This window comes from Solea senegalensis, linkage group LG12 (genome assembly GCF_019176455.1).
Source record: "Solea senegalensis isolate Sse05_10M linkage group LG12, IFAPA_SoseM_1, whole genome shotgun sequence".
Taxonomy (NCBI): domain Eukaryota; kingdom Metazoa; phylum Chordata; class Actinopteri; order Pleuronectiformes; family Soleidae; genus Solea; species Solea senegalensis.
This window is the reverse complement of record NC_058032.1, coordinates 3851047-3873498: the sequence shown is the minus strand read 5'-3', so window position 1 is coordinate 3873498 and position 22452 is coordinate 3851047. Positions and strand designations below refer to the sequence as shown.

Genomic DNA, 22452 nt, shown 5'->3' with positions numbered 1-22452 from the left:
AAAACACAGGCATTGTATGGGACTTTGTTGTGAAATGTACTAATATTAAAGCCTGAAATGATTTTTGATTTGAACAGTAAATGAAATGAAGGTACGTTCGTGAAACGATCTTTCCAGGATAAAACAAAGGGAATCAATTTTCAATTTTTAAGAACAGAATAGATTAAAAAAAAATCTTGGTGTATGTACTTTATCAATTTATTTTAATTAAGTTTAAGTTTTTATCGATCTGAGTGTTTGTTTGTACGTAGTAAAAGTTTATCCAAAGCAAGGAGACATCTTCATGTTTGTTTCTCTCTGAATCAACCGTCCAAAAGACAAACACATTTACCTTAACCCTCCATAGATTATCAAGAAGTGGATTAAATCAACATTATTTTTTTAAAACAATGACTAAAATTAGAACGAGGAAAAGTGATGTGGCAAGCTTGTCGTCGTTTTTATTTTCAGGTGTAAGTGTCTGTTAATGATTTTATTTTCTCATCCGTTTTGTTAATGAAGAAATAAGAGAACAACATTGACAAAGTATGAAAACATTTACACACACAGTACATACAATCTATCTTATTGTGATGAAACACACGGAGGAGGAAAACACAGCAAAAATCAGTGTCAACTTCACTTAATTCAACTCTGACTAATATTCAAGTGTGCATTTTCTCAGAAAAATCACACCACAGACTTAAAAAACACTAATATTTAAAGTGTTGTCTGTTTTCTTCCAGGAGGAGGAGGAGGAGCCGACATCATTGACAGCGACCTCTGCTGTGAACTCCACACAGTGTGTGTGTGCGTGTTTCCGTGTGAGAAACATCCGCGCACGTCAGACGGGGTAAGTGTGATTTAAAAATAAACAACCCAAATCTTCACACCGACCTAAACAGAATACATGTTTCCAGTTTTACCGTTCTGTCGCGAGCAACTGACTGATTGACGTGCCAATGAGAACTAAATCTGCAGATGACGCTTCCACTTTTGTTTTTTAAATGGTGGCGATAAAATCTTGGAATGTTTTCAGATCCAACACATTGATATATCATTGGCTTTTCAGTCCCTCTTCACCTGTTTTGTTGCGTAGTTTTGGTTATTTTCAGTGGCGCTGACAAGTGTTGGAAAGACAGAGTGTGTGCGCGTGTTAAAATGTAAAAGGAAAAGCACCTCAAACATTGATCAAAGTCATTGTGACCCGACACATATTTTTTTTTAAAAAAACCTCCACACAGTTTTATTATTGCTGCTTCTTCATGGCACAAATAACACAACAATGGTGACACTTGAACATCACAGTGCAGTAACAAAGAAAACATAACACGTAACATTACGGTAAAAACACGTCATTTGTATGGAAATGAGCAAGTAACAGCTTAGTAATGACAAGTTAGTAGAACATAATGAGTTAAATTCCAACTTTAATTCTCATTCTAATTGTCTTTTACGAAGCGTTTACCTACGTTTTACTTAAGAGAAGACTAATATTATCGTTATTACCCTCCCATACCTTTTACTATATTGTTGTTACTCGGGATGGACATTTCAAGCAAAAGTGCTTTTCGATGAATTGCCCGGATCATTTGTCAATCTTCTAAATTGCAGCAGCGCATTTTGTGAAAGTAACGCAGGGTTCAGATTCTGTCTTGTGTCAAATGACCATTTTTCGATTAAATATCGTCCTGATCTATACACAAATATCACACAGCAATCACTAAAACCGTGTGATGCATTCAAGGATCCTGGTAAATTGTAATCACGTTGGAGGCTCCCAAAGCGAGTTGATTTTCGAGGAGCAGCTTCCAAACACCCACATGCAGTCACAAACCAAAAATGCTTGCTGCTGCCACCTAGTGGTAATAAGACTGGTGTATTTTAATCAGTGCAATGATTGACTTTTAAAACGAAACAATCAAAGCCGTCCCTTATTGTTACTGCACTGTGACACGTGTGACAATGACATAATATGACATATGTAATTTTACACTAGTATGTTCTCATTTGCCATGCAAGGTCACTACAGCTCTGTTTCTTTAGGAACTTTTTTTTTGTCTTACAAAGAGCAACAAAAATAAATCAATAGAGCGTGTTTGATTAGCCACACGCGCGCGCACACACACACACACAGTGCCAGACTAACTTCTACAGCTGTAAATTGTAATTAATTTTTTTTTTTTACAGTTAGTTAGTAAGTAAATACAACAGGATTAATATTCTTATTATCCTCAATATCACACCAAAAGTCATGGGTTATGGTTAAGTAATAGCAGTATTTCTAATGATAAAAAATAGAACCATTTTCAGGGCATCACAAATATAATCAATCAAACCAAAGGGGGCCAAACGTAATGTTTGAAATAATTTAAACATTTCTGACATTCATTCCTTCGGGTGTGTGTGTGTGTGTGTGTATGTTTATTTATTTATTTTTTTCCTTTTATGTACAGTATATATATATTTATATTTATATAGAAGTAGTGCTTCATTTTTAGAAATAAAAATGAAAAAAAGAACCAAAATAAAAAGGGCTGCATTCTGTGAACGCTGTGCAAATAACATTTAACTCAAATGACCTCCGTTTGTTTCCATGCCGACAAACATACGCTTACGCCCTCCCTCGCCATGGCTGCTGATTCTCGCCGATAAACGTCCATGGATACAGTAAGAAAAGCACATTTTTGTGTGTATGTTTCAGCGGCTACAACGCGACGATCAAATCAGCCACCAAGGTTCTGACAATCAGACTTTAGCCACTTCATTAACGTAACCCTGCCCAAAGCCAAATCAAGCGACTGTTGGAAATGTCTTTGTCCCGCGTTTGAAGTAATGACACTGCAGAGTATCAAACCCTCAAAATGGACTCTGCTTGTTCTTTGTCCTCGTCACCTTTTTACCCGCCAGCAGGAAAAACACCTCTGTGAAACTCTCTCTTGTCTCTTTCTCTCTAATGGTTCCAGTCAAAGACATCCACAGATGTTTTAGAATCAGTGCTGACAGTGAACGCCGCCTCTATTCAATTACAATTAATTATACAACTTTCAAGCAAAGAATCTCAATTTCCATGTTGTAAAAATGTCACCGTCTGAGGCGGGGGAAAAAAAACGAAGCAAAATCATGCGCGGAAAAGCCAACTCTTGTCGTCTTAATCCTTTTTCGATCCCGTCAGAAATATGTAAATCACAAGGATATGACGTAAAAAAGATCAATGTTGTGTTTGTTCCCGACAGAACCGAAATGCTGAAAATGAGAATGACACTGGGAGTCTTCTTTTGTTTTTGTAGAATGCGACAGCTTTTTCATTCGACATAAACAGCAGTGTCTCTCCAACAAACAAACAAACAAATGTGTGTATACGGTCTACTTAATTATTATTTTTTTTAACTACATTAAAACACGCAAAAAAAACATGCGTTTAAAATTAATTTAAAATCAGTCTGAAGTATTGAGGATGTGAAGACGTTCAATCTTCTGGCCCAAAAAAATGACCAATGGCCTCCTTTGTGTTTTTAAAATCGTGACTCTGTGAAAGAATTGTCCCAAACAAACAAACAAACAAACAAACACGCGTGTTTTAAGTGAAGAGTGTGTGTGTGTAAAATGTTCCAAATGTCATTCCTCGAGGCAAGAAAAAGAAACGGAAAAGTTCCTGCAATAAAAAAAAAAGAAAATAGGTTTAGTTTCCTCAAGACGAGGATGTGAGACGCGACTAGTCTGATGAAGACGAACCAAAGAACAGTGTTAATGAAGATGTTTGTCAGTGTTTTTGAGAATGAGACCAGGCAGCACAGATGGGCTGATTGATTCTGAGGTTTCACTGAAGGTGGCGCTGCAGTCACGCCATGGAGAAATGACTAAATGCCATTTAGCGCCGTATGTCGACATATTTCTGGCTCTCGGGTCGTGAAGTGAAATTGAACGAGATCCGGAGGCTTCCTAATTGTATTTATTGTTTGTTCTAACACCGATGCCGTCAACAGCACGTGTTGGACTGCAATGTGAGAAATGCTAGGTACACAGGTTACAAGCCAAAGTCCCTAAAGTGCACCTGGACGCGGTTTTGTCCGTGACGTGACTGCAGGCGTGTTAAACTGGTCTCCGTGTAGTCAGTGATGGAGAATCCTGGGGTGGGGGCGGGGCTAGATGGATTTGGAGGAATCCTGTTTGCTGATTAGGACTTCCAGGAGGCGGAGTTTGGCCTTGATCCTCTTGTACTCTCTGTACTCTTCCAGCATGGGCACCCTGTCCTCCTTCTGAACATTTCTGTATCAGAAAATGAGAGAGAGAGAGAGAGATTGTCAGTTTTCGGCCAACAGTGACGTTACAAAGGAAGCTCTAGGAAAGGGCCTTGATGAGTGTGTGCTGGCATAGGCTTGTTTGCTAGCTGAAATGTGTGGGGGTGGTCCCCTCCTCGCCCCGCCCCGCCACACCTGAAAGGCATCAGTGATTGCAATCAGGGAACGCAAGAGCAGCCGCGTGCAATGGCACTGCAGTGGTGAAAGGTGGGGTGCAGAGTGAAGCGTCAGCGGAAGCGTCAGCGCCGTGCTCAGCGTAGGCGTGTGAAGACCGTAGCGGGTAAAGACCTGCATGTCTGCCTGCGCATGTCCGCCGAGCACTGGCCGCCCACGGCTCTGTCCCCACCTTCATCAAAGGTTTGTCACACAGGACCGTGATGCACGCTCTTTTCCTGTGTCGTTCCACACTGGGTGAAGACACAACAGGGGAGCTCTCGGATCCATTCCGCTGCTCCTAGCTAGTGGATTTCTTCTATGTAGCTTAGCGCCGTCTTGTTTGTTTGTTGCTTTGGATCAAAGTGTCTGCTAAATACTTAAATGTTATGTAAACGGGAAGCACGTTGCATTGCTTTTCTCCTTGTCTGCGTGTGAGTGTGAGATGGCTCGCAGGTGTGCATGTTTGACTGAGTCTAGGTGGATCCTGGGAGCTGATTGGTCGGAACAGAGTCGCCAAAATGACTCTTCTAATATGAACAAGTCAAAGTAAGCCGGTGAGCTGGACCGTTAGAAACCCACAAATACAGCGTCGCACTTCTCTGCAAACTCAAACGCTCTACTTCAAGGCAACTCGATTTGTAGAGCACCTTTTCAACAAGGACAGGCTTACATCACGTAAGCCTAGAAAATGACAAATTACAACCACTTAATTGTTTTCACAATGTTTGCTATCACATTGCTGTTCTCTCATGATACGACAATGGACACATGTCTACTTTTGATGTGTATGCCCAAAGTGTCGCTCCCACACCTACCTTCCATTATGCTGATAGAAATCTTCCTCAAACTCTCTGATGGTCTTCCTCATTTTCTTCTTCTCTGCTCTGGCCTTCCACAGCTGTTCCAGCAGCTCTGGCCTGGAGGACAAAGACACGACACAGGGACACAGTTAGACTACAGATGGAAATGCTAAATATTACATCACATCATGTGACTGACTTCCGCTGCGACCTCACCCGCACGTGTAACACATTAGACTGTCACATTAATTTGTCCTGGTGCAGTGCGAAAAAGCCTTTCTGCAATCATCGATAATCTGACTATTAACCCTAACCGGAATAAAAGATTCCATGGATTACACTGTGATATTTGAAGGACCTTGTTAACTTGATATGAACCACAACACATTACACAACTGACATTCTTTAATCTGGCATAAAATAATCCACACCTCACTGTCCCAGTAATAGTCACCATAGAAACATGAGGATATTAGAATCATTTCAACTAACTACAATTTCTGTGTGCACTCGCCATCTGTGATACCTTAACTCATTTGAGTGACAGTAAAGACAGGAGCCGTCTGTCGTGACTTGCATGGGGAGTTTTACAGTCAAAGAAACAAACGAGCTGCCTGTTCTGCACACGACTCTCCTTTACTTCGTTCACTGTGATGGTTGGGCTGCAATTATCAGATATGCAGAACTAAAACTAGTCAAAGTAGACCGATGGGAGACATTTGTCCAGACACATTTGTCCAGTCCATAGAAATGTAAAGACTTGGATGTTAGTGTGTGAGTGAGTGTCTCTTGCTCTTACATGGATGAGGCGTTGGAGCTGGAGAGTCGCAGGTCCAGTGCCAGCCTCCCCGACCCTTCCTCGAGCTTGGCTCTCATTGAACAGTCGCTGTCGGTTTGGGTCTGGCTCCTCCCTTGCCTGTCGGCCGGGGACACGAGGTCCACGGCCATGATGACGTCGGGGCTCTGCATTTCCCCACCGCTGCTCTCTTCGTCCTCTTCCTCCTCCTCCTCTTCGTCCTCATCCCTCTCCTCCTCCTCCTTCTCCTCTTCCTCTCCTCCTACTCCTACTCCACCGCCGCCGCCGCTGCTGCTGCCACTTTTCTGCTCGTCCTCCTCCTCCTCTTTGATCTCCTCCCAGAAATGAGCTGTTTCTCCTTCTATGATTGGCTGCAGGGTCTGACTCCGCCTCTTGCTGGAGGGGGACACCTGAGGTGGGGGGGTGGGGATTGACACAGGTTTAAAATGCTGCAACAACAGTGTGTGGGTGACTATTTTTTTTTGGTGTATTCTCATGTTGATTAGGTATTGCGTCATTATCCAGTTTGAAAGGTTCACTGTGTTAGAAATAGTGACATCTAATGGTCCCCTTTCTTGGTTTGAGTAGTAAGTTCCTACTTTAAAACGTTCAATGCACACACATACAGTTATGTAGAAGATTGATCGTCAAAAAAATCAACACTTGGAAATACACACTGGCCCTTTAAGACAACCTAACTACAACTAATAAAGTCTAAGTCATCCACTTAATTCAATAAAGGTATAAAAAAATGGACTGCAGCACAAACTACTCATGTCGACTCAATACTTGGAAACTACTGTATTTACACAAGTGTTTTCCATGGATTTAATGACATTTAAGGTCTACATTTTAGATATTTTTGGGTTTAATCTGGCTTATTGTATTAATATAACCGTGCGTTCACGTGTACGTACTGTGATAGGCGTGATGCTGACTCTGGTGAGCATCTGCTTGACCAATCTGTAGCGATCGTAGAGAGGCTTCACCACCTGACGCTCCTCTCTGGTCACCTGAGACAGACAAAGACCTAAAGTTAGAGAAATGTTTGAAATACTTTGGGTTCAAAATAAATTGTTTCGTTTGATTTGGAATTTACCGGTCGCCCGTGCAGGCCTTCGTAGTGCAGCAGGTTCTTCTGCAGGACAGTTTTCTCGCAGGACAACTGCTCCTTTGTCATCTTCTGCACAGACACAAAGACATACACCGTTGGTTAATACAGATATATTTACTTTTGCGTCGCTGAGCCGAGGACTTCTAAACAATTACTTTTGCCTTGAAAATGACATGCGGCCTATTCTTCCCGTCATTGCTGCTGTTATATCTAATTTTTCCATTTTCTAAAGGTTGCAACACTAAAAATAACACTCCCACATTCACAACTCACACTTGTGTCTTTAATTAGCACATGGAATCTTGGAGCTAATCAAGTAATTCAACACCCGAGGATAGGGATGGTTACCGACACGACACGACCCTGTCTTCACTACTACTGCCTTTTGCCAGAAACAAATCCGTCAAGACGACTATTATAAATCCATCACCTGCTTGGACTAAGGAGGAGCAGTTCAGTTTTTGACTGTGTAAAGTTATGCAAATGCACAAAGGGTTAATTAAAATTACAACACTGGTAACAGTTCACCTTGATATCATCAGGCCAGCCGTCCTCCTGCTTCTTCCCTTTGACTCTGCGTTGAATTAACTCCAGTGTTTCCTCCCTGGTGGGGTGTGAACCCTTGACCTCCCCCGCTGCGTCGTGGGCACCTTGATCCAGTGTGGAGCCAAAGCTTTTGGGCAAAGTGTTGCTCCGAGGACGAGTCTGAGGGCCCAGCTCGCTCTCTGCGCGGTGTTTGGCGTCTGAGGATGGAGGGTTAACGTGAGTAAGACAGGGGCACCAAGAAAAAAAATAAACACAATATAAAACAGAGGGTGGAGGAGACAGAGGGTGTGACGTGGCGTAAATGGAAGAACCAGCACTGGGAAATGTGGTTGAAGAAAATAAGGAGGATGAAACCTCAAGTCTTCACATACAACATCCTTGACTGAATGATCAGACAAGCAGGAGGTAAAGAGACAGCTGCAGGTGGTGAAAGGTGAGCACCTCACAATCATGAAGAAAAAACCAGCATGCTTAGAAAGCACACACTCGGAAAACAAAAACACGCCAAGTAAAAGCCCAAGTACGTCAAGCGAAACAATACCCTGTACATTACAGCAGTTCACAATCATACTGTTCAAACGCCACTGAAACAATCTGAAGATTACACATACTTGCCGTGAGCCTAAAAGCGTTTCATTAACTTAGGTTCAGCTAAATACCAACGGTGCTTTCTTTTAGGTGAGAAACATTAAAAACAAACAAACAAATCTGGACCGCGTGGTGCTGTTTTTTGGGGTTTTTTGCACTCGGTCAATCTAAACGTGAATTTATCAACACGTGTCCCTCCAGGTATTTCCCCATTTTGTCATCTATGTAAACATTCAGTGACAACATGCTCTTTCCACACCAAACACATGAAAACAAAGAAGCAAGATGCTCTCACAATGCCTCCTCAGGGTTACTGTCAGGAGTGTATGTAAGGTCTACTTACTGAGGGGTTGGTACTTACTGAGGTGAAACGGTCTACAGTTCAGGCCTGAGTAGGGGTGGCGCGGGGGGGTGAGTGTGTGATGGGGAGGAGAGCAGAAAGAGGAGGAGGAAGGGGAGGAGGGAGCATGGTGGCGTCTGTGTGAATGGAGCAAAGCCTGGTGCCTCAGCGTGCTTCTGGGTAAAAGGTGGTGCTGGCGTCCTGGTTGGCCGATCAGTCAATCAATCAATCGGTCGTTGGCCGATAGGAGGAGGAGGAGGGAGGAAAGTGGATGCTTGCGTTATTGTTGTTTTTCAATTTCGATTTGAAACAGTGAGAGAAATGTTTTCGGCCACTCTGTTCTCCACAAAGGAGAGCCGTCACCTCGCAGAGACGAGGTGGACGAGTGTCACGGGGTTTGTTCTGTGTGATGAAACAATGGGATTGTCCTACACAAACTGGACACGTTGACTCGGATTTGTTTGGCTTCTATTTCATGCTTAGAATACATTCGTAAGAATGAAAATCACATTACCAAAATGCAAATTAAAAAAAAAAATAAATAAATAAAAAAAAGGAATTGTTTTCCTAATGATTTATTCCCACAGTTTCATCTCACCGAACTCTCCTCAGGTAATGAATGTGGGTTTACAAGGACGCACCAGCACACTGGAGGGTGGGAGCCACGCTTATGAAAGCCACGTCAACCCCTGGCATATGCATGTCTGCTTGCGTGAGTTAATCCAGCATACATGCAATGTTATTACACAGGTCAAAGGTTACGAGTGGGGAGGGTCAAGCTGTCCAACAAGGAACAGGATGGCACGCAGACACTCTAACCCTGACACACAAACACACACTCGCACACACATTCACGGGAGTAAGACAGAGTGGAGTCTACCTTTAATTTGCCTCCGTATCTTGGTGAGGTCGGTCATCCATTTGAGGACTTTGGGGTTAGCTGCCTTTTCTGCGTGAGAGGGCTGTGAAGCAGAGGAGGAGGGGACAGAAGTATGAGTGTTTACGACAGCAATGTTGACTCGCGTCAACGTCGTTCCAATTTTAGATTACTAGTTTACTGGCATGATGAAGAAACTTGTTTTCTCAACAATAACAAACACTGCATTTCTGTGAGTGATAACATGTCAGGTTTGATGCCTTTGCGAGACAAATTGGGGATTTGTAAAAAAAATATTACAAATCAAGGACATTTTACCTTATAGTTCCTCTCTTTCTCAAACTGCTCTTCAAACTGTTTGATTTTCTTCTTCAGGTGCTGTAGCTTTTTGGTGAGTTGGTGAGTCACTGCGTCTCCTCCTCTCATCGCCTCTTTTGAGCCAAACGAAGCTCGGCGTGGCCTGAGGGCGACAGAGGAAACGCCGCTATGAGTAAAATACATCAAACGCCATCCGAGAGACCTCGGCGTCTGCGCCCCGTCCTTACCTCTGCGCTTTGGTGGGCGAGGTGACGTCTGGGTCCTGCTGAAGGAAGCGCTGAGCACCGTGCGCGCCAAAGTCGAGGAAGCGCCGAGCCAAAAGGTGATGGTGGGAGCGAGAGGAGGAAGGGGAGGCTTCCTGCCCTCCCTCCCCATCCTCGTCCTCACCCTCCTCTTCCAGGGGCAGTGGGGGGAGAGGAACCATGCGACCAGCCAGCGGGGAGAGCTGCGCCTCTCCGCTCTCATTGTCATCGTGCCAGGATTTGTAAGCTGGGATGGGGTCTGGAGAAGAAACAAAAATGGAGTGAAGAGCAGTCTCAGCAGCACGGAGAGGAATTAGTGGTTTCGTTTGCACGTGAAGTAGGTGGCGAACATCTAAGAGGCACAAAAGCTGATGTGGGCGACAGCAAATTCATTGTCTTCTTCTGCTCCCCGCTGTTTCACTCTCTTACTTTCAGTACAATGCAAATCAAGCAGTGGAGGAGGGAAAAAAAGAGGACATGAATGGATGAAAGAGGTGTCAGAAAGATGATAATACATGAGTGAGGCACCTAGAAGCAAAAGAAGGTAAAAGTGTAGTCTTGATCACTCCGCTTAGTGGCTGAGCAAAGAGAGGAAAGTAGAAACTGTCCTTCTGCCACCTGATGGCATTTACATGCAGGGATTTACTCATCATTAGTATCACATAAGCACATTTAAAACTGAAAATGTGTTAATTAAGTCTCCTTAATGCAACCACGAGGCAGGATGAAAAGAAGCAGAGGGGTCGGGGAGGCATGAAGCTACTTACCGTGGCCTTCTTTTTGCAGGTGCATACATGAGAAATCTATGGGAGGGAGGTGGAGATGGGAGGGGGGCGACGCTGTTTTCGATGAACGACGACAAAGGTGGAATCAAAAGGGAAGAGGAACGAGGAACGGGAGAGAGGCAGCAGAGGAGAGGAGAGGAACGGTGAAGTCAATCATTCCTGACAAATTCACTCAACATTCATTCTTAACAAGTGTGTGTGTGTGACATAATTACAGAGAAATGGAGGATAAAGACAGCTCACAAAGTTTTCTTTCAACATTCAGCAGTTGGTGACATGATTACAAAAAATATCAACAAATGTCAAATCTCTGTAGTGACATTTTATCAAACAGACAACATCTTGTTACTAGTCTGCTGATTCTTTATCGCCGCCTCTGTCGAAGAACAACGAGCATCTTTGGTTTCCCGGTAAATAAAGTGTGCGTGTGCTGGTTTTTTTTTTTGCAGAGACAAGAGAGAGAGTCCTACCGTCCCATTGGTTGTCGGGAAAGAGTTGGAGGTGGGGGTTCTGGCCAGAGTTTGGTTGGCATGGCAACAGGTGATTCCTGTTGGTCTCGCTGGTGTTGGCGTTCTGATCACAGCAGCATGAATCTGTGTCCTGGTGAGAGAGAAAGAGAGAGAATACAAATCAGAGAATTGAAGGAATACAGAAAATGGACGCAAACAAATAATGATAGACACTGTTAAAATGTAATATCTTACACAGCTTATGGTGTCAGTCTGGTCCATGTTCTCACAGGGTTGATTGTCCTGCCTGAAATGACAGATACTGAAAGTAGTAAACAACACAGCACATACTTCTTCAATAGTTTTTGCTCTGAAATCTTGAAATGGGTTGATTGTTTTTACAGTGTAATGTATTAAAGAGTAAAATCCTGACCCCAAAATCTTTGGCTTTGAGCAAAAATCAAGCCAATTTCGATCCTGCTGCCAAAGATTATGGCACGGAAAATAATCTGCGCTACACTCTTTCCCTCTCAACTGCATGAGTCTCCACCCACAAACACAGGAAATTCAATTATCCAACCTGTGGGAAACACTGGTGCAATGTACAATGCGTTAAATGACACAACAATGTAGCGTGACTTTCACATGTGAGGCAGAAAGAGATCACAAAGATCCGTATCTAATACGGCGGAAAAACAGCTCTGGCTGACACGGCATTTCAAATCGGATCGCGTGAAGCGATCAGCTCATGACAACATCGCTGCTCCTCGTTCACACGTAGATTATGTACTCGAAAAATGTTCCTTGTTGTTTTCTAAAAACAAAAGTGAACACATGAGCGGAAAGCAGACTGTGAAGCAGGCGCTGAAGCTCACCTGGCAGTGTTGATGTTGTTCTCGGCATCTCTGACAGCCTCCGCATCCAGATCCATTCCTAAGCTCTCAGTCACGGTGGTGTTGGAGTCCAGTGAATCCTGGGAGAGAAAAACAACAGCAGCAACTATTTGAAATAATTCTCATTTCTGATGAAACGCAGGAGTCAAAGCAAAGTACCGACGAGCTAGAGATAATAAAGAATGTGTGAACTGGGACTTCAACGTAAACTGGTACATCCCTTTTTTTTTTTTCACATCATGTGGGTGTACTTTCACTTCTTTAAACTATAACACATACTTTATTCATTTAAATTTAAACTATAACATTCCTTAGAAAGAAAGGGAACAATCAGGCCAAATCTACATTAATATACCGTATAACTATTTTTGATAATCAAATATCAGTTTGAGTTCTTTTCTTTTTGAGACGAGTTTTTCTCGGCTGCTATAGGACAGGAAACTCAATATCTAAGGATGACTGACAACAAATTGATTCAATGTGAAAGAAATGATCAACAACTGAACCGATAATGAAAACAGTCATGAGTGGCAGCCCTATTATATACGATGAATTAAGCTCATCACCTCTGTCACTCTGAACAGCGTCAGTACCTCATGACGAGATATTAGCTACAACAAAAACACGCTGCCTCTGCAGCACAAGTTAATTGATGATGGTGTGTGTGTGTGTGTGAGAAACAGACATGCTGTTGTCTCTGCTCTCCTCCTCTGTATAAATTCTCGCTAATGTCACAATCGGAGAAGAACAAAGATGGACTGTGGTGATGATATCAAACGTTCCGTCTCGGAATGAACCAACAGACTGAAACAGGAAGGAGGTTTGTTATGGAAAATATGCTGCCGTCCCACACAGCAAATGCTCCGCGTCTGAGCTCTGGTGCGGTTGTTTTTTTGCGATGATGATGATGTAAAAATGTCACTCTTTTTTCCCCTTTTCAATTTCTATACACGGGCGAGACCGTTAAACTTCAGTCATAGAAATACTCCCAACATTTAGACACAGAACTTTCCCTACAGAATATATTTGTTAGTTTTTTGTACTTAAAACATGACTCTAAATGCAGTAATATACAGTTCATTTTGATGCAGAAGTTGCTTTTGCTCTTGCGAGAGAGAGAGAGAGAGAGCAAATGTGAACTTCTGTTGTTGGAGTAAAATCCTGGAATTATCAGGGTTGTACAAATATTTTTCATTAATAAAATAAATGTATAATGACAAACTAATGATTACATTTTGAGATGTTTAGAAAATAAACTGCAACACTTTATTAAACCGAACTTTGACTTCTGCTTTTCTTTGTAGAGAAAGGAGTTTGGGAGCCGCACACGTTATCCCTGGTTTTCCCTTAGGCCAGGAACATACCAGTATTCTCCAGCATACATTACAGTATACAAAACCTTTGCCGTGTGTTTTCAGTGTGTGCGATATGTAACCTTAACTACTATGTTTGTAAACTGTAAGTGTGTGTGTGTGTGTGTGTGTGTGTTTCCCTCATCGCACACAGACCTGCGTGTCCGTTTGGCTTTGTTGCACGTGTTCCTCTGTCTGCGTGAGTGGGGTCTCCCCTTCTGTGTCACAGGGACTGTCCTCGGGTTCTGTCTGTTGTTCCCCGTCTCCATGGCAACCCTCATCTGCACTCTCACTGGGACTTACTCTGAAAAATAACATTCAACAAGATGAAAAATGTATAAAAAAAAAATAAAATAAAAGGGTAAAAGCAGCGTTTTAATAAACATTTCCTTTCAAGTTAGAAAAAGTTTGGTGGAGAAGAGACGTCTCACGTGTAAGACAAGATGAGGCGAGCATCTAGAAGACCAATGCTATCACTCATCAGAGTTGACTTGGATATAAAAAGTACTGTATATCGTAAAACTGTCATGCATGCGTAGTATATAAAATGTTGCTGGCAGTTCTGAAAATCACTGGAAAAATTTCAAACAACATTACGCTTTAAGAGAATTTGTCCTGCAGGCAGTAGCAAATAAAGCTGCCCTTTTTAGTATGCAGTGTAAAATATTAACGGTGTCATGTCTCCATGATGTTGGAAACTCCTCCACGTCCTGTTTTGTCCTTGAGGTGACTGACACCGAGCAGCTGCTGCCCTCCACTTTGCTTACCAACATCACTGTTGTCAACATGTTTACCGGTAACCCGAGTCATTTGACCTTTAACCTTTGTCTACAATGTTCACAATGCCAAACATCTTTTTTTAAATAACTCGATGCCACTCTCAGCCGCTGAGGAATCTGTGCAACGCGTGTTTCGTAGAGCCAGGTGCAACAACAGAGTTTTTACTGCAGGTGTTGCTTTTCTGTACGCGTGCATCTGTATTGTGTGAATAGCAGTGAATGTGAACTCTCACCTCTGGCTGTCATAGTTGCTGAGGCCGTGGTCGATGGATGTTTTCAGCTCAAAGAAGTGCTGCTCCACTGCAGCCCTGATGGTTCGCTGTATGATCCTGGGGGAGAAGAAAACACAAAGTACATTTATACATTCATTCTTTTTACTTATATTCCTATGTGTGTACACTGTGTTAAACCTACACACACATTAAAAAAAAAAAAGGAAATACAGGATCACACGACGTGAACAACAAGTAAACAAAAAACAAGTTCTATTGACTAACAACTATAATATAGATCACGCAACAATGACCTTGAATGTCCACTTACTGTGTTCTAAGTGTTTTTGACCTCAAAAAATCCTGCGTATACCACAGTTTTACATGACAATTTATGTGTTTGGGTGACTGTGGTCTGTTGTCATTAGGCTCACCAACAATAACAGGCGTTTACTAAAGGCTAATAATATTTTAAACATTTGGAAAAGCTCCACTGACTTGAAGCAGCGGATCCCCAGCCTCTATTAAGATTTATTTAGCTTGTTTTATTTACTGGACCATGTCTGTGTGTGTGATTGTATTGAATTCCTTCATCAATCACTCGGACAGATTTTTTCCTCTCTCCTAAAAATCTGGAAGACGTTAACGTGAAAAATACCCAGCGCTCTCCGACTCCTCCACAGCAACTGTTCACCTGACGGCTTGTTGTAAGTCATCTTTTCATCCAGTAGCAAATCTACTCGGAAATCAAATTGGCATCTGTGCTAAAAATATGGTGTAATGGTTACAAACAATGTAACGTGATCTTTATTGGACGCGGAGCTGGAAGACATCTGTGTCCATTTAAGGTAAAAACTCATAACGCCGCCTGGACTCGGGTCAAATAATTGAGCGCCGCCAGTTCTGCACATTTCCCTGGGCCACACGCTCCCTTTCACCTGCAGCAACAACTCTGCCTCTCACACGCACGCAGCCACGCACACACAGCCCAGAGAAGCACAGTGTGTTTTTGCCTCACAAGAGAGGAAAGGCCTTTTGAACACATCCTGGCTGCCAGACGAGAGTAAGGACATTATTTATACTCAGGGACAGAGGACAGTCAAAGCAGCCAAGGCCCCTGCAGTTATCTAAGACACTTGATTTGTGCCAGTACGAATATTCATTTTTAAACTTGTGCACAGAATCTTCATTAGATTATGGGAAACATGCAATGTCAATGTTTGTGGAAGAAAAGTCTCCTACAAAGGTAAGGCATATTAGAACCATGACACAGACACCTCGGAGGAAAAACCATGCTAATGCTGAAACTAGAATACTGATTTGATGAGTCATTTTTAAAAATCACTCCAACATTTACAAGTCCAAGCTACATTATGTGTGAACACCTATGAGGGTTCAACAAAGTCAGAATGTCTTATAATAAAACCATAAACAAAACATTGAATAAAAACCCTTAGCTCGAAACTGTAGTCTGTAACTTCTAAATATAAACACTGTCAAATCAGTTCACACAATGCTGACTAAGCTGATCAGCTCCACACAACTCTCGCTGTGTTTCTAAGTATAGAGGGCTTTCTGTGTCACGTCGCCCGAAGATATCGCCACGCCGAACACAGAAGGTGATTCATTCTGTGTCCAGACAGATGAACGCAACATCAACATTGTGCTGGTCAGAGTGAGTCAACTGCAAACACAAGAGTCCATTCTTCTGCACAGAAAAAAACTGAAATCAATAGTTTAGTAATTTGACAGGAAAGATGCTTCATGTCCGCGCTCACACCTCATCAGTCAGGTCTGATAGTATTACCTGACAAAGCCCACTTTCAGATGAAGGACAACACAGAGGCAGAATAATAAAGCAACTGTTGTTGAATTTGTGTAGCAGATATGCACTATATGGACAAACGTATTGGGAGGCCCATTAATATGGAGTTTTCTTGCATCTACAACAGCTTCCAAGAAGACTTTCCTCAAGACTTTAAAATGTTTCTATGTGAATTTGTGCCCATTACTTCTGTAGAGCATTTACGGGATCAGGCAATCTCTGTTCTACTTCATCTTAAAGGTGCTCGAAGGCGCTGAGATCAGGTCAGTCAAGTTCTTCCACACCAAACTCTTCAAACCATGTCTTTATAGTCGTTGCTTTGTGCTCAGGTATGCACTGTGTGCACTGTTGGAATAGAAAAGGGCTCTCCTCAAACTGTTGGTATGGTATGCTGAAGCGTTAAGTTTGACCTACAGTTGAGATAAGGAGCCGAGTCCAAAGCCTGATTGAAACACAAACTTTTGTCCATAAAGTGCATCTACACAAGTTAGCGTGTTAACCACTTTGCCAAAAGAGTACATTTTCTAACTTCAAAACCAATATGCTGGCAGTAGGATCGCAGTGACATCAGCTGAGTCACTGTCACACGTCGCTTCTATAACACACTGACAGCCTAAAGTCATGTGATTTCTGAGTTCATGTCCTTGAGGCCTGGACGGCACCAAGTTATGTAACGCCCTTTATTTTAGCTCCATTATGAAAACAAAAGGTCTGCTTTCCTCTATATTATTTCCTCTTTGCCTCCTGATTCTCCCAACACTCGACGCTTCTCAGCACTGCCTCCTCTTCTTCATCTGTTTTAGTTCCTGTTGTTTAATCTGCCTCTCGAGCAGATGGTCCTTTACTCCCTCTTCACGCTTCAGCTAATTAAAAGTCTCTCTTTTTACTCTACACTTACAGTTTCTATTACACTCCTAATAAAAACGGCAGGATATAACCACTTGTTTGGAGTGCCTTTCCTCTCAAAAACTATGTATTATGGATCCATATATTTGGACAGCTAGAGTCTGAGGTGTGTGTGTGCGCAGAAGAAGTGCCTGTGTGTGTTATAAATTGTGTATATGTACTTACTCAGCAGAGTCGGCAGGCAGGATGGGTATGGAGGAGAGGTGGGAGCTGTAGAGACAGAGAGGGAGGGGAAAGGAAAACATGGTCAGGACATCACGTTTCTTCTCAAAGTCACACACTGACCTTGGAGGGCACAACAAGGATGGCAGCAAAGACAAAACTTAAAGAAAAAGAAAATAATATTGCATCTGCACGTGTTGGATCAAGGGTTGAGTACTTGAGATGAAAAACAAACACACGCAAGTGTTCGAGTCAGTGGCGCCACACTGGGTGGGCAGATTGTTATTTAGGCTACAGAGCTCGGTTTAACTCTGCTGATCAGACAGGAGGGTGTGTGTGTGTGTGTCTCAATAAGCAAGGAAGTGTGTGTGTTTATGCACGAGTGTGTGTGTGTGTGCGTAACAAGGAGGTGGCTGAGATGTGTCTGTTGATTTGGCAGCCTGCCTCTGACCTTAAACACGCAGTGACGGCAAAGTCAGGAAACCAGAATTATATAACAACTCCAACATGGGCACAAACAGATTTGCATAGCTATTCTCATTCAGAAGAATATTCATAATTCCTTTATCCCCATTACGATGCTTTCATGCTCCCTAACCACCGATTCATACCAGCTCTACTTTTGATTATTTTTTCTCAACTTCACCCTTCTTTATCTCCTCGCCTCATTATTATCCTCTTAAACCTCCCACCAATGCCTTAATTGTGTGTTTTTGTTTCGTTGTCCTCTCCAGGTGATGTAGAATCTACAGCATTTCATCCATCATTCCACCACATCTTACATGTTCAAGTCAGAGTTTACATTAGATTCTTTATCCCTCTTCTCTTTTCATGTTAGAGTACTTTAAATGCTCACACGCCACACAGGCTGCCTACAGCAGAGGACAACATGTTGTGTCGCTTGTTAACAATAAATCTTTGACAGGTCCCTCAAGAAAGTTGTATAATCTCCATGGGCCTTAAGTAACAAAGATAACATCTGACCTCACACTATTCTGTCCCCAAGGACTTGAACTAAAACTGCTCTTGGGTCCTTTGGGATGTTCTCGTCCTCCTAAGGCTCCCAAAGCAGAAATGATAACATCTATTTAAGCCCTGAAGGAGCATACAGAACAGGCTTTATACAGCCCTTTAGGGTCCAGTATTTCCTCCCTGGCTGGGACACTATGAAGGACAAATTAGATAACGGAAAATATTGTGTCCATGCTGCAGTAGCGAGTCGCTTTAACAAGGTTTTGATTATGTCTGTGGAGAGTTTATCTTGCCGTTGTTTGACTGTATGCCTGCATGGTGCCACATGTACAAGGTTGACTGTTAGTGGCAGTAATACAATAAAACCTTTGATAGTGATCAAAGCAGAGCACTACTTTCACAGTTGTGAAATGGTCTAAGATTCATTTATCAAGTTCTGAGACTGATAACAGAAGCCTCATTTCACCTCTAGATATTATAAACTTATACACTTAACTAATAAAGGTTACCCGAGGACAGTTGTGACTATATTTCATCAAAAAATAAATACATTTCCAATCAACAATTCTCCCTTTTTACCCTTAAGATTATGGTTGTCGTTGATAGTAACTTCAAGATATATTGGTTTTATGCAAGAAATAAATACAATGTTTTGATGATGATGTATGATATATAAATCCCTGCATGCATCGCAGAATGAATGCCAATTAAACACACTTCCCATTTTAACCTGGGATTAAACTGGTTCTTTAACCAGTGACAACTGGGTGTCAGTAACAGTAACATGAGGTGAATCTATGTAAATAAACCATGGTGTGGGACGTCCCGATCTTTATGAAACATAGGAGCCTCGCGACTTAGTGGACCTCAAAGTCCAATGTGCAAGTGTCAAAATATAGAAATTCCTATTTCTGTTGAACTCAGTGATTTCCAAGATTAAAATAAAACCGGGTTTAGTCATGATTTCACATGCTGCATTTAGATATTGTGGCAACTTATCAAGTCCTGTTCAGATATTGTGTAATCAACAGACGTAAACAGATTGCACAGTACTGTGTGTATGTCACAAATGTAGGCCAAGAGTATCAATTTTACACAGCCAAGACTCTATAATGCAGAGCTGTGTATCAGGGGCCGCGTCTCAACTGACTAAACAGAAAACATAACACCGTCTGCTGCATTAATAACACAAACTAAAAGACAACAAATTGCCACATTACTTACAACACTGAGTGAGTTTGAGGTTAGTTGTGATTCTGCAGAAGGGCTTTTGTCAGCAAACCTAATTCTGCTCTGTTCTGGCTGGGAGGTAAGGAATACTGCAGTCTACGCATCCTTCTCTCTCTCACACACACACACACACACAAACTCATTCCACACATACACCAGTCGGCTCAAGAAACCACATTTCACTGCTTTATACTTTTGCTTTTGTAAACGGTTCCTTCCGTAACAAAGTACAAGCACATAGAAGAACCATAAGCGTCATCTTAGAAGTCATACGCAGCTTCTTGCTGCCTCCGATAAAGTAAATATTTATACACAAGTCCTTCCTTCATGTCGGGGCCAAGAAACTCTCACATACACACACAACAGATGTTTGCCATCACATCTATAACACAGAAATGGCCGAAGATTCAAGACGTGTGTTTAGTTTTCTGCCAGGTCGCTGCTCACTGGTTTGCTTCCATCAGCTGCCTTGCACATGGGACCATGTGACTAATACGGCATTTCATTCATCCATGTTCCCTTAATTGATCTGCATACATCGCAGTGGATTTGGTTTAGGTGACCCAATACATCTTCTTCTGCAGCCCCGTCTCCACGCCCCTCCCCATTAATTCAATCTTCCTTTTCACAGTCACAAGGAGATATCACATGACTGCTGACAGCTCGCGCAAGAGCTGTTTTTTCTGTCGAGAACCATGTTTACAAAAGAATAAAACAACTTATATTCTATTTTAGGGCTACAACTACTGATTGTACTTTTTTTTTCTACAATCTAATTTTCTTTATTGTATGCAATCTCTCACAATATTGATATAGCTGCCATTTAATCTTCGGACTGATCTATTAATTGATCAATAATTTGACTACTCATTTCAGGTCAATTCTATAATCACGAACATGAAACAGAAAAAATTGACTTGCTGACATTATTGAATTAAAAAATTGACTTAATGACAAATGTCAATAAATTATTGAAAAAAAAAGATTGTTGATTAGTTTTCTGTCAGACTAAAACAGAAAATATATTTCCAATCATTACAGCTTTACCCCAAATTGAACCATGACAAAAACATCTGACATGAACAATTACATTAACACAGACGGTTTAAATAGACGATGAGAACATAAGAAGTGGTTTCTTCTATTAGGAATGACAGTTCTACTAAAATGTGGATTGTTAACGAGACCGTTAACGAGACAACAGCTGCTTCCTCCGCTCTTTACATCGAAACACAGACACATTCTCAAAACCTTTCAAAGCTTTCCTTATAGTTAGATTACATAACATAATAACAGCTGTTAAGTAAATGTCATAACCCCCTTCTCTTCCTCTTCACCTGCTCCACTTCTATTCCTGACAAAAACACATCCTCCCTCTCTTCTCTCAGATCTCTTTTCCTTTATTCCTGGCAACAGACACAACACAATCCAACCGTATTTTCCTACATTTGCTGTAACAAAAAGGATAGAAATCTTTCGGCGTGAAGGTTTCATCAAATTCGTTCGACCACTCACGAGTAAAATAATTATTGTTCATCCATTCACCCAATGCGATGCCTTCTTTCTAGTTTTCCCCCATACATCTCTTTCACTCCATTCCTCCATTCATTCATTCATCCATCCATCCATCCAACCATCCAGTAATGTATTCCAGTCAGACTACAGGAGTTACATAAGGCTGGTGTTTACCTCTGCAGCAGAATGTCACAGGCCATTCTCATTTTTCCAGTTGTCTTTTCTCTCACTTTGTTCTGTCCTTTTTCTTTAGTTTCTTTTGGTTTTATGTCAGTGGATACAGCCTGTCAGTTGTTCGGGCTGATGGCCGTCTCTTTGTTTCTAGTGGGATGTTTCCACTGTTACTGTTCCACAAGCTAACACGCGGGTTCTTGAAATCCAGTCAGTCGGAAGTTATCTTGACTTTTAACCAAACGTCAGCAAGTTCTCCGGCTCTTCCTTCTTCGTCTCTCCTCTGCTCAGATTTTGTTGCTCTTAGTATCTGTTCAGTCTACAAGGCATGACAGGACCGTCTTGTATCCGGTGTTTAAGTTATCCCAGTTGAGCACTTTGAGGAGTCAGCATCAGCACCAGCAGGTCTAGAGGCAGAGGCAGGGTATCGCCTGGGTGCATTGTGTGGTGTCCTCTGAATGTGTGTGTGCACGTGTGTATATGTGTGTGTGTGTGTGTGTGTGTGTGTGTGTGAGTGAGTGAGGGTGTCTCACTCTGCACTCTGTAAAAGTGCTGCAGTAAACATCCAGACCTCTGCTCAAATATATGAGCCTCTGATGCAACCAGGCAACAAGCCCTGAGGGACCAATCAGAAAGGAGGAGCTGACGTCGAGAGCCAGTCATAAAGAGGGAATGAATCCTGCGAGCCAATCATCAGGGAGAAAGTGGGAGAACAGTTTTTTTTTTTTCATTCAATGTTGTGACTATATACTCAGCAGTTTACAGCCAACCCAGTGGGCTGTGTAATGCTGTGTGCGTCTATATACACGTACACGCAGGCATTCATGTACACACAAGATGCATCTTCGCACCTTGGCAACACAGCCCGCCCGACTGATAATAAAGGTGAAAGAAAGTTAAAGGTTAAGGTAGTTGAAACGTAATTTCTATTTTTAAAAAAATACTAATATTCACAAGTTCTGTTTGTTTGGGCCACACGGTAGAGCAGTGGTTAGCACAACTGCATCACAACACAGCAAGGTCACCAGTTTGAATCCCTGTTCGATCCACTTATGTGTGGGGTTCGCAAGTTCTCCTCGTGTACATGTGGGTTTTCTCCCACAGTGGAAAAACATGCAGAGGTTAACTGGTCAACTCTAAATTG

At 42.2% G+C, this 22452-nt stretch overlaps 1 protein-coding gene across 4 annotated transcripts in view; it reads right to left on the bottom strand.

The window, feature by feature from the left end:
- Positions 1-415: 415 nt before the first annotated feature.
- Positions 416-22452, bottom strand: part of fam13b (family with sequence similarity 13 member B) — a 52097-nt gene continuing 30060 nt past the window's right edge. For 2 of the 4 annotated variants that reach the window (XM_044039824.1, XM_044039825.1), the window contains exons 8-24: positions 17424-17468; positions 14549-14644; positions 13693-13840; positions 12167-12264; positions 11547-11598; positions 11313-11442; positions 10825-10896; positions 10043-10316; positions 9816-9957; positions 9501-9582; positions 8642-8821; positions 7675-7889; positions 7132-7215; positions 6950-7045; positions 6036-6442; positions 5252-5353; positions 416-4248 (exon numbers count right to left, since the gene is read on the bottom strand). In XM_044039824.1, coding sequence (XP_043895759.1) covers positions 4125-4248; positions 5252-5353; positions 6036-6442; positions 6950-7045; positions 7132-7215; positions 7675-7889; positions 8642-8821; positions 9501-9582; positions 9816-9957; positions 10043-10316; positions 10825-10896; positions 11313-11442; positions 11547-11598; positions 12167-12264; positions 13693-13840; positions 14549-14644; positions 17424-17468 — 2347 coding nt within the window. In that variant the 3' untranslated portion in view covers positions 416-4124. The remainder of the gene's footprint in view (positions 4249-5251; positions 5354-6035; positions 6443-6949; positions 7046-7131; positions 7216-7674; positions 7890-8641; positions 8822-9500; positions 9583-9815; positions 9958-10042; positions 10317-10824; positions 10897-11312; positions 11443-11546; positions 11599-12166; positions 12265-13692; positions 13841-14548; positions 14645-17423; positions 17469-22452) is intronic. The other 2 variants (XM_044039827.1, XM_044039826.1) reach the window with 2 other exon arrangements.